This window comes from Perissodus microlepis, chromosome 19, assembly GCF_051167445.1.
Source record: "Perissodus microlepis isolate ML-2025 ecotype Zambia chromosome 19, ASM5116744v1, whole genome shotgun sequence".
NCBI classification, from domain to species: domain Eukaryota; kingdom Metazoa; phylum Chordata; class Actinopteri; order Cichliformes; family Cichlidae; genus Perissodus; species Perissodus microlepis.
The window spans coordinates 16,716,077-16,727,816 of NC_140479.1; the positions used below are offsets into that span (position 1 = coordinate 16,716,077).

The 11,740-nt window shown below is 42.1% G+C and overlaps 1 protein-coding gene across 2 annotated transcripts in view; it reads left to right on the forward strand.

Annotated features, from left to right (window-relative positions):
* frmd6 (FERM domain containing 6) overlaps positions 1 to 11,095 on the forward strand; it is a 30,501-nt gene extending 19,406 nt beyond the window's left edge. For both annotated transcript variants that reach the window (XM_084914604.1, XM_084914603.1), the window contains exons 5-14: positions 1,684 to 1,760; positions 1,909 to 2,095; positions 3,333 to 3,488; positions 3,658 to 3,723; positions 4,467 to 4,535; positions 8,329 to 8,503; positions 8,720 to 9,028; positions 9,354 to 9,485; positions 9,610 to 9,701; positions 9,916 to 11,095. In XM_084914604.1, coding sequence (XP_084770730.1) covers positions 1,684 to 1,760; positions 1,909 to 2,095; positions 3,333 to 3,488; positions 3,658 to 3,723; positions 4,467 to 4,535; positions 8,329 to 8,503; positions 8,720 to 9,028; positions 9,354 to 9,485; positions 9,610 to 9,701; positions 9,916 to 10,212 — 1,560 coding nt within the window. In that variant the 3' untranslated portion in view covers positions 10,213 to 11,095. The remainder of the gene's footprint in view (positions 1 to 1,683; positions 1,761 to 1,908; positions 2,096 to 3,332; positions 3,489 to 3,657; positions 3,724 to 4,466; positions 4,536 to 8,328; positions 8,504 to 8,719; positions 9,029 to 9,353; positions 9,486 to 9,609; positions 9,702 to 9,915) is intronic.
* Positions 11,096 to 11,740: the final 645 nt, after the last annotated feature.

An 11,740-nucleotide genomic window follows, 5' to 3' on the forward strand; every position in this document is an offset into this window, starting at 1 on the left:
ACATCCAAAGAACCACTTGGACCTGGTTTCCACGCAAAAGAAAACACTGGGAGCCGCAAATACTTTTTGAAATCTAAAATGAAGATAACACTGTAATATATATATATATATATTTTTTACCTTTATGCTTTGTGTGAACAACTAAAGTAAGTAAGTAAAGTTTATTTATTAAGCGCTTTTCACAGACAGGCAGTCACAAAGCGCTGTACACAAATATTAAAATAAACAATACAATCAATAGACATTATACACAATGTAAAAGATCAAATGTAAATAATGTAAAGAATATAAAATACGTAGATCAACAAAAGGCTTGTTTGAAAGGAAAAGTTTTTAACTGCTTTTTAAAAGAATCCACAGAGCAACTAAGGTGTGTTGCTTATGAAATCCATGAAGTGCTACCGAGAAAATTACATTTTATTTATGTAATTAACACATTTTGAACTCTTAAAGAAATATAACAAAAGGAAAGACACCCAGCTGAACTAAAATGATCCATGTAGCAAACAAAAACTGTTGTGAGCTGCCACCCTTATATCGCCTTTGGGCTTTTGGAGCCTTGACCTGACTTTTAAAAAGTAATTGGAAAAAAAGCACTATGCTGCTAACAAAACAAAACAAAAAAAAAGATATTTGCAAAATTCTGCCTAAATATGTATTTTACCTGGTTAATGTGTGTGGCGGGGCGTGGTCTGCAGTGCCGCTGTATGGGAGTCGGACGCAACTGAGCGGCACCTGCAATCACGCCTCGCCGCCTTAAAGTCTGTGCTCTCTATGCTGTTGTGTTGGTATGTGTCAGGCTGTATGCGTACAGCAACCGTGTGTGAAAAGCGGTCAATAAAGAGACGCTGAAAAGCATGTTCATGCAAACATCGTCGGGTCTGTCGTGATATGTTTACAATAAGACTTATGGTCCCGAACCTCTGCGCACAGCGTCTGCAAATCGGGGCTTTCATCTTTACGCAGGACTGTAAGCTGTCATCTGTGAGGCGTGAGCGGTGTTTGTTTTTAACATAGTTCACGGTGGAGAATAGCTGCCGACATAATGTGGATCCGAAGATCCATAATTGGCCTACCTGGGTTTGAAAGTCTCGATAAATGCACAGCGTTTCGGCGGGTACACCGGCTTCCGCGAGTGTGACGCTTATTTTGAGCGATGAAAAAATAATAAGATATAATTTTATTTTTATATTTCAAAATCACAATAATCTTCCAATTTAGAACTACAAGTTAAAAAAAGAACTAAACACAAATAAAAGACACTTCAGCTAAATACTTCTAATTTATTTTCCCAAAACACCCGGAGCCGCAAAATAAAGACTAAAGAGCCGCGGGTTGCCGACTCCTGCAATAGTGTCTGTACATCCAAGATGGTACCACACCTGGAAACCTAAGTCTAACGATTAGACTTCAGGGAGTTGCTGTGTTAGGTTGTCAAACTAGCCAGGCTAGCTGTTTAATGCCAGTGTTAATGCCAAGTTGGTCAATATCTGGGCATGAGACGTGGTAATGAGCTTCCCTTCTCACTCCCAAGTATTACAAAAACTTAGTAATTACTTAAGTAACTACCTGTTGCTCCTTTTCTATAGAGTTGATCCAGTTCATTTTTGTAGATTGATTATAATCGTTCAGTGATGCTGGTTGTAGTATATAAACACATTTTTCCACATGTGGCTTTTGCAGGGCATTGATCAGTTTGGGCCTCCAATGATCATTCACTTCAGAGCTCAGTATTATGTTGAGAATGGACGATTGATCAGGTCAGTAAAGCCCCTTGCTTGTTTATTTGCATGCTGAGTCAAGTTATATGTGTGAATAATGAGGATATTTGTATAGACTCACAAAGATCATTCCGTTTAGCCCCAGTTATCCTTAAAGCTGGCTGAATCTGCTCTTTCTGCCCTGCAGCGATCGGGTGGCCAGGTACTACTACTACTGGCACCTTAGGAAACAGGTGCTTCTCTCTCAGTGTATCCAAAGGGAGGAGGCCTACTTCCTCTTGGCAGCCTTCGCCCTGCAGGCTGACCTCGGCAATTTCAAACGAAACAAGCACTTTGGGAAATACTTTGAACCTGAAGCGTACTTCCCCCCATGGGTGAGTCTGTCTAACATGTACTGCATTTGGAACGTACTGTATGTCAAACCTAAGTTATGATTTAAGATAAATGACTATTATCCTGCACACTCACAGGCTGTTCTGAATTTATCACTGATAGTTAGTTGCCTTAGTATCACATACAGAAGTTGAAATATAGTCTCTCTTACTTAAATGGCTATCATTTGATTATTTTAAAATATTACTTTCATTACATATGAATGTTTTAGCTTTTGTTTGACTTCTGTGGTTCTAAGATCATATTTCTTATGCATTAGGTGATGCTATGTTATGTGAGGAGTTATGTGTTTTGACTGGCAGCATGTGCACAACTCAAAGTACAAAAGTATTAAAAGATGCATAAAATGTAAAGTTGAGTGCTGTGACAAGAGAATCGTTTTATAGTTGTATCCTAATTTAATTGCCATCTGGTGGAAAGCTTTGGCATATGCATACAAATCTTAGAAGTGATGTTAGAAGTTGGAAACACAAGCTGTCAGATGTGGATAGCCTGCCGGAAATAAGACTGAAAGAAGAACAAACTGCTGTATCACTAGCTGAGAAGCTGCAGGTACGATGGGCATTATGTTAAAATGAGATTTTAGGCTGTCAAGCAGTGTTCCTGGCCTGCAGGGTGTAGAATATGTTTTACCACCTTCCATTAGTCATGCTGACCAAACACTTAGCAACAGCTCCATAGCCTAGCATGGAAAATAATGAGAACTGGAACACTTCAGTTTATTTTTGTCCCAGAAAGTAGCACACGCACTTTTTAAAAAAGACAAAATCTTTCCAAGCACGTAAGACGTGTCTATTCTGGCATCACTGCCTCCCCAACCACTACTACCATCCCTCTGAATATGGCAGCCACACCCATCTGATTGCCCCCACTTCCCGTCATTAGCCTCCTGCCTCCTTATCACTACTCGTAGCCAGCAGTGACAGGAAATTGTTGGAAATGAACAGCGTACGCTCCCCTCTGTAAATCTTGCCCACATTTATGTGCTTAGAAAGCTTACTAAATCTTCAAAAAGGGGCTCACAAAGCTTAGCGCGTGTGTTTCCGGTTGCTGCCTCTGGCTCTCGCTCAGTCTCTTTAGGTTGACATCTGTTTGCCCTGCGGCAGGCAGCTTCATCACCCTCATCAACCTAAGCCGCCAGTCGGTTGTAATAACTCAGCACAACTTCAGGGCAGCCAAGCCTGACGACTATCCCCCTCTCTCCCTCTCCTTACTCAGGTGATAGCCAAGCGTGGCCGTGAGTACATTCTGAGGCATATCCCAAACATGCACAAAGACCAGTTCGCTCTCACGGCTTCAGAGGCACACCTCAAGTATATCAAGGAGTGCGCCCAGCTTGATGACGTCACAGTCCACTACTACAGACTCTATAAGGTGAAAAATGCCTCTAATCAATCTAGTTTCTGACCAAGATAGTGATATGTTGTATGTTATATTGTTATGTTATGGCTAGGCAAAGATTATATGCATGGACAGCTGGTTTGATTTCAGCCTTTTCTCCTTAATTTCCCCCTCTTATCGTGTAACTTAATATTTTCAACAGGACAAGAAAGAAGTCGAAGCATCTCTTACATTGGGCCTGACTTTACGTGGTATTCAAATATTCCAGGTACTGTTCCTTAATTAGAAATCAACATAGCTACTTTTTTTGTATTCTTGTATACATACAGTTAGGCTTTAACACAAAATAACATAACCAGACAAAATCATATCCAGAAATAATAAATCATACCTAAATCTATCAATCCTTAATTGCTAATAGAGGCAAGTCCCAAATTTTATTTTATTTTATTTTTTTATTTTGTTTAATTTATGAAACCAAGTAATCCAAAAATATTGAACTTTATTAGAGTAATTTCTTTTCAGATTTCAGGTGGTTTTGCCTTCAGTGCCTTTCATAAGGTTTCATGCTTTACATTAACTTAATATGACTCATGTATGCTGTCATCATGAATCGCACCTGGAAACCACTTGGTGACCATCTGGCAGCAAGGGAAAAAGGTTTATTCCCTGACTGGTTGACAAGTGGTTGCTGGAAGTTGCTTGCCAATCAGTATACGGCTCTGCACCAATCACCTCTGTGTGATTGCTTTGGTTGCAAACAGATTGCTGTGGTTGCCAGAATCTTTGCTTTGAAGACTCTTATACCAGTTAAAGTGGTAGTGAAATTATGCAATTGTTAGTGACCAAAGCAAACATTTTTTTTGATGCAGCACCCTGTTTACAACCAGTTTTACCTGGCAATAGCCAGCAGCCACTCACCAAATGGTCAGTGAATATACAATATACATTCTTTGTTTACTTTGATTTGTAATAAGTTGACATCCATGCATTTGTGTTTCTGTGTTGCAGAATGTCGGGTCTGTGAGGCAGCTGTTGTACGACTTCCCTTGGACCAATGTGGGAAAACTGGTATTTGTGGTGAGTCAGAGGTCTCATCAAAACACGTAGCCCAGAGAAATGTTCTTCACAGGTCCTGCAATTTACCTTTTTGGATTTAAAAAGAAAAATCATTTCAGTGATGATGAAACACAAACATTCCCTTGCTTATGGTGATGTATGTGAAAGCCCAGCTCCTGCTTAGGGTCACAGAAATTTTTACGTGAGGATTATTTCCTCCTTGCGGCTGTTTTATCTTAGTCCTCTGGAACTAATCAGGGATTTAAAGAGACTTTCCTTGCACACGTACACATGCAGAGCCACATACTGTAAACTACAGGCCTTTTTTCATCTAATGAGCAGCAGGATTTTCTGTTTCATGATATACATGCCCCTCGATTCATCCATTTTGATCAGTTATCACTGTGGTCCCTGTGCTCTGTAAAGGAAATCCTGTTAAATCTCCTCATCTCTGCTCTGACTCAGCTTGCTGTTAAGCTGAGCGCTGTAGCAATTTACTTCCATAGGGTTTCTGTTATCACAGGAGAGCAGAGAAGCTTACTGTTTATCTGTTTCACTCTTGACAGCTTCATGTTTTCTGCCAGTCTGTTATTAATCACAATCCCGAGAGGTCTTTATTGCTCATCACAGCTGTTACACAAAAATGGGCTCCTTGTGACTCTAAATTTGGCTGTTTTGTTGTGTTTATACAATGAGGCAGACTTTACAGGCTGTAAGGTCTCTGATAAATGTGGTTTCTTTGTCCCAGAAAGTTGAAGGTCTTGGTCTCAGACTGGGTTTTAGTTTGGTCTAATTTCGGAGTAAGCAGCCGTCGTATCTGCTGCACAGTTCACGGTGGAGACTTCCTGTTTTCCACAGTCTTGTTTTTTTGGGTGGTTTTCTTGCGTCTGCCATCTACACCGTCGTGACAGTGAACAAGCCGTGGCGTGGCTGTGGTTTGACTGAGACCCAAAAGGCCTCTGTAGGCCCTGTCCCACCCTTTTTCTGAATAACAGGCTTTCTCCTCCACCCCACCCGCAAGTCACGGCATCCTGCATTGCTGCCATCACCCGCTGCAGCTACAGGCAAGCCAGAGAAGGATGCAAGCAAAGGGGCGCATGGGTCAATAAGCACCAGATGTTGTGATGATTTTAGGGGATTTCCGATTTAGGATTTGGCTTTTGGAATGGCTGAAACTCCCCCTTTTTTGTATAAAAGTTTAAAGCAGGAAGGGTAGAGTATGCTCTTGGTTCACTAATGCAACAGGGTGGAATTCTGGGTTTTTCTGAGGGAATAAGTTGCATTTAGATTTTTCTTGAGCCAGTGAGCATTTCATCTCCTCCCCTTGAAAGCTGAAATTAAGTAATTGCCCTTATGTCCTGTGCTCTTGGATCTCAGGCCAGCTTTTGCTTCGCTACTACTCTGGTTGATGCTGGTCTGTATGAGGAGTTGTTGGTGTTGCTGGGAGATTTCGATGTGTGTGGCCTGCCCGGGAGGTCTTTTTTCATGTAATGATTCAGAAAGTTGTCCAGCAGCTTTAGATGACCCGATCATGTACAGTGCACAGATCAGGAAAAGCTGTGGCTTCTGAAAACCTCTTAACAACCTGCCACTCGACACCAGTCTGCTCTTTGCTGTGTGTGTTTGTTCTTGAATAGAGTTACCGTCACACAAGCTGTTCATCCACAATACCTGCTCCTGGGTGTTGGATTATTTTTGCCTACTTAAAACCTGACTGAGATATTATTCTACTAAAGAAAAAAAAAAAAAAAAAGAAGAAGCACCCCTCACAGTCATAAATACTGATGCCATAATCAAAACCAAACATATCCCACACATCCCTCTTCATATTAATCATCCATAGACCTGCTGCAGAGAGTTCAACTTAAAGATAAATGCCTGTTGAACAAACGATGCAGCATCAACACTCAAAGCATGTTTGAAGAGCGTGTCTCCCATCTCCTCTTTTCTTTTTACTAATTATCATTTATCAGCTGTCAGTACTGATACTGGCTGATATATTGGCAGGGTGTTTGTATAGATGTCTGTGGGAATACAAACCTGCTCTTTTGCCTCAATAGACTTTTTCCTGATGAGCTAATGGTCTCTAGTTTTAAGTCTTATTATAAAGGGTGATGTTACTTTTCTAAAATATGGCTCCATTAGAATGAAAAAGGAAGAAAGAATTAGTGTGTGGTTTAGGGTTGGCCTACCGTGTGACAAATTACTACCCTAATAGCCATTTTCCATTAATACCTACTCGGGTTCGCTTGGAACAGCTCGAGATGATTTTTAGAGTTTTCCATTAGGCAATTGTACCTGGTACCAGGTAAATTTTTAGTACCTTCTCGACTGGGGTTCCAAGCAATCCAAGTAACGTCAACAGACTTCATGCCACCAAATGGCTAGTCAGTGACGTTGTTCCATAAGTCACCTTCACGAAAATCAAAACAGCTATTTTTGAAACCCAGCAACAAAGGAAATGGCTACACAGAAACAATGCCATAGTCCCGGAGTCTGACCAAAAGCCACAGACCGAGCAGCAGGTATACCATCGCCTCGACGTCCACCTTTGTTGTAGTGTTCGAAACACTTGGCTGCATTGCTATAATGACCCTTCGCACATTTAGGTGGTACTCGATTGTAATGGAAAATGAGTCAAGCCGGAGTGGCATCAGGCTGATCCGGTTAGGTAGTAATGGAAAAAGGGCTCAAGAGCGTGTACTCTTCACTTGTCACATACGGACAGCTAAAATACTCCATTCAAGACTTCACACCTGAACCTCGCAAAACCAACAGCTGATGTGATAGCCACATAAAATCTTTTGTACGCAGTCTGCGGTTATCCATTTTTCTCCCCTCTGCCTATAAATAAAAGGAGCTCGAACCAAACAAAACAGTGGATCGTTCAAAGGTTTAAGATAAAAGCATTGCCTGGGAAGAACAATTAGAGTTCACAGAGAAGAGATTTAATGCTCAGCATCAGCTGCCTCCTCCTTGGACTCACCGAGTTCGCCTCGTTCACACCTGGCTGCTGCCCAGTACGACTTCACTGTTTTAGTGGTGGTTTCTTGGATCTGCAGAGTAGCATTTTGAGGTTAAAGATAAATACTCAGTTTGAAGGATGGCAGCAAATTTCTCTCGCACTTTCCCACCCAGACTTTTTCTCCTCTCCCACAGATTTAAAGAGGAAATCTTATTCACAGAAGTCTTTTGTAGGAAAGCCACCGGTAAAGAACTCAGTTCATTTTTTATGAGCTTATTTCTCGAAAGACAATAACCACTAAACATACTTCAGTTCAGCAGCTTTCTCTAAAAGTATTTGTCTAAATAAAGTAATGCTCTGTCCCGTAGTCCGAAAGCATAGCTATTTGCATTTTCTCGAGGTCAGAGGCTAAACACTTGCAGAAATGTTTATAGGTCTGTGTTGAAATCAACCCTGCTGACACTAAAGACAGCTGTTATTGTGTCGAGCCTCTGCCAAAAGGCGCAGGAGAAAGCACAAACCCACCATTTTAGTTTTTCCGAGCATCCAGCTAATATGTCCTCTGACTGGAAAAACAACCAAACTGCTGAGAAATGCACAGTTTCAGTTTCTGGTTTGGGAAATGAAGAACAGATTGATGAAGTGATTGTAGCTTTGTGTTCAGCTACAAAATAGTTTTCAAGAACAGACTTTGTTCTTTGGCTAATGCTCGCCTTCAGGCCTACCTGGCACTTAATCACAATTTCACATTCCAATTTCATAATCGTGTTTTGTTAACTGCTCTAAATCACCGAGTCCTGTAATCAACATTCATATGTTTTCTTTTCCCCCCTCCCTCCACACTCTCAGGGGAAGAAGTTTGAAATCCTTCCTGACGGTCTACCCTCGGCTCGTAAACTCATCTACTACACAGGATGTCCTATGCGGTCTCGCCACCTCCTGCAGCTGCTTAGCAACAGCCACCGGCTCTACATGAACCTGCAGCCGGTTCTCAAACAAGTCCGTCGACTGGAGGAGAACGAAGGTATTTGGCGCCAATTATTCTGTCAACAGTAAACACCCTTTGATCAGGTACTTCTTCAGAAATATAAGACCAAAGAGAGCTGATGCTTCCTGTTTTTTGGTTGCCTGGAGTACGTAAATTTGTGTTTTGAGATGGATACAGCATTTTGAACAGAAGTCTGTTTTTGATATCTAAACCAAACTACCCGTTTTTCCTTTCTTTCTTTCCCCACTTCAGAGAAGAAGCAGTACCGGGAGTCATACATTAGCGATGCTCTTGAGCTAGACATGGATCATCTGGACAAGCGTTCCCGCGCTAGTGGCAGCAGCGCAGGCAGCACGTCTCATCACAAGCGTCTGTCTCGCCACTCCACTACCAGCCACGGCAGCTCGCACACCTCTGGCATTGAGGCGGACAGCTTCAGGGCCCCCGGCCAAGCCCCGCACAGACCCCTGCGCACCTGCAGCTCGTCCACAACTAGTCACGGGAGCTCGCACACCTCTGGCATCGAGAGCAGCGGCAAGGAACGCAACCTAGATGATGAAGGTATGAGTATTTACATTTATTTTTTTGTGCGTTTAGAGTCCAGGTAAGATTTTCCTTCAACAATTTAGGGGTAGATTCATTTCATAAAGTTTTTGCTTTTTTATATAAGAAACCACAGGAAAAGATTTCTCTTCAGTTTTCAAAATAAAATGCTCTAAGACCTGCCTGATCAGAGTTAACATGCTGATGGCTTGCTAGATTTCTGGGACTTGATATTACCAAAAAAAAAAAAAAAAAAGGCAATGATCATACTCCAGTAGTGCTGCTCCAGAGAAAGTGAGAAGACTTGTTTATCTCAGAAACTCAGAAACATTTTACTCTGCAGAAATTGAGATGCTGGTGGATGACCCCAAAGACTATGAGGAGCTTCATGAAATGGCCCTGGATCAGGAGATGTGCATTCACATTACCGAGGACATGCTGACGATGTCACCTGATCAGACCAATGGATATTCAGGTACAGTTTCTCTCCAGTCAGGGGAATTAGCCCCACAGTGGAATGAGTTAATTCAATTAATGCCACCTGTCTGTTTTTAAGGAGGCGGTAGCAAAATGCATCTCAAAAGTTTGTGTTTTTGCAGGATTGATTGTAAAAGATGTTAGCTCCTCTACATCCAGCTCCTCTGAGACTGTCGTCAAAATGAGAGGACAGAGCATCGAGTCTTTGCCACAGGTAGTTAAAGCCGTTTCTATCTGTGGATGTCCTGAGAGGCTGTTTTTTTGTTTTTATTTCTTATTTTTTCTAGAAAACCACTGCACATACAAGTCATAAGGAAGTAAAGCAGAGGGTTTAGAGTGACTATAAAGAAACACCTGGACAAACTTCATAACTGTGTTTGATTTTCTACGTTTTTATTCATAAATTTGACTTGTTGTTTTCCATGCAGACGTCTGCCTGCAGGAAGCCTCAGTCTTCGACCGACCGCCACAGCCAATCACTAGACGACATCCGCCTCTATCAGAAGGACTGCCTGCAGTGGGCGGAGCTCTGCCAGGACACCGCCCACAGCTACACATTCGGTTGCGCTCAAGAGCTGAGCGACGGCGGCGGCGGCGGCTATCAAGGCCTTGCCGATCAGCGTGCCGGCATGCTTGGCGAGCAGCACCCGTTTCCCATCAAGAGAACCAACAAGTACTTCTCTCTGGACCTGACCAGCGAAGAGGTTCCCGAGTTTGTCGTGTGACAGAAGCACAAAGTAGGCGACCTCAGGGTGCCCTTTTCGCTCCTCCACGTCAGTCGTGGAGATGTTTCAGGCCTCAGGGAACGAGATGAGAGGAGCGCTGCAGAGCTGGTTTCTATTCTTGGCAGCAAATCGTAGCGATGAGTAAACTGGCAACAAGTAAGCTGCCCCTTTTAAGCACCACTCGAGACGTTTCACATAACACATAATAAATCAATAGACATTGAGGTTTCTGTCAGAAAATCAGACTTTAAGAACAAACACTGGGCTCAAAAGAACTAAAAAAAACTGCACCCCCAGGTCAAAAGAAACAAAAGGGATTGTGTCATCTTTAAAAAAAAAAAAGATTTTATTTAATTCAGTCTTCTCCAAACTGATCCGCTTCTTTACAAAGTCATCAAAAGACTTGTGCATGTAGGTTTACAGCAGACAGATTAATGCACCTGACAAGCTTTTCAAAGATCCTCTGTGGAGGACACAAAGGACAGAAATCACGCTGAGCTACAAACCAAAGACGAGATGGAAATAAACTGAAACCACATCTGTCTCTACATCCAGTGTGGTGGAACATTACATTTCAGTCATGCAGGGAGGGAATATGGACCTACGATCCTCTGTGTGAGAGCGGCCATGCCTCCTTCCTCCTCTCTTCTTCTTCTTCTCCACCACTTCATTTTACCTCAACTGGAAGTGGAGTGTGCCAACACCCCCCCTCCTCACAGACTGGACCTTTTAATCATTTGAACACAAACCCGACGTGCCTTTATCACACTATGCAGGTGTCAGTCTCGCGCCTTGACAATCACACACCTTCACCCTTAGATCCAAGCCATCAGAACTCAAGCTCTGCTTTATTTTTTAAACATTGCGCACGCACACACATAAACACAGAGCTAGTTTTTTGGCAATTAAATGTTAAAAATATCACGATTTCACAATGTTTTGTGTCCTGTCAAATTCAGCCGAGTTTCCCAGGAGGAATGAGGTCGAGCGAGTTCCTACGTGTTCTGACTCGCTCTGCGATTGCGGCCACAAAAGTTTCCCTGTAATCTAGCCTCAAAATGGAGCCGGGCTGGCTGTCAGCCAAAACAAACCACACTTTGACACATACATATACATTCTCCTTTGACTCTTCTAATCCTTTTGTTTCAGCTATTGTTTTAAACTGGAATTTGTTACATTTTTCTCTTAAAAATCAATTTATATGTTGTATTTTTTATGAACTGTATATGTTACACACTTAATCTGTGTAAGGTTAAAGTCATTCAGTATTACAAGCCAGTGTAGGTGACAGTATTAAGGACACGTGGCTCTGAACAAGAAAGACAGGTTTTATTGTCGGTTTGATTCAAGAGATGTGACCGTTACTCAAGATTTCAATACTCTAGAAGTGGCACCGTTTCCACTGCGGTTTATAAGGCAGTTGGTTGTGGAGATGACATCTTTTCATCAGAAATGGAGACTCTTTCCCTGAACCGATGTTTCCAAACTATTTTATTGGGTTAATTTTTCCGTTTTTCTTTGCCCCACT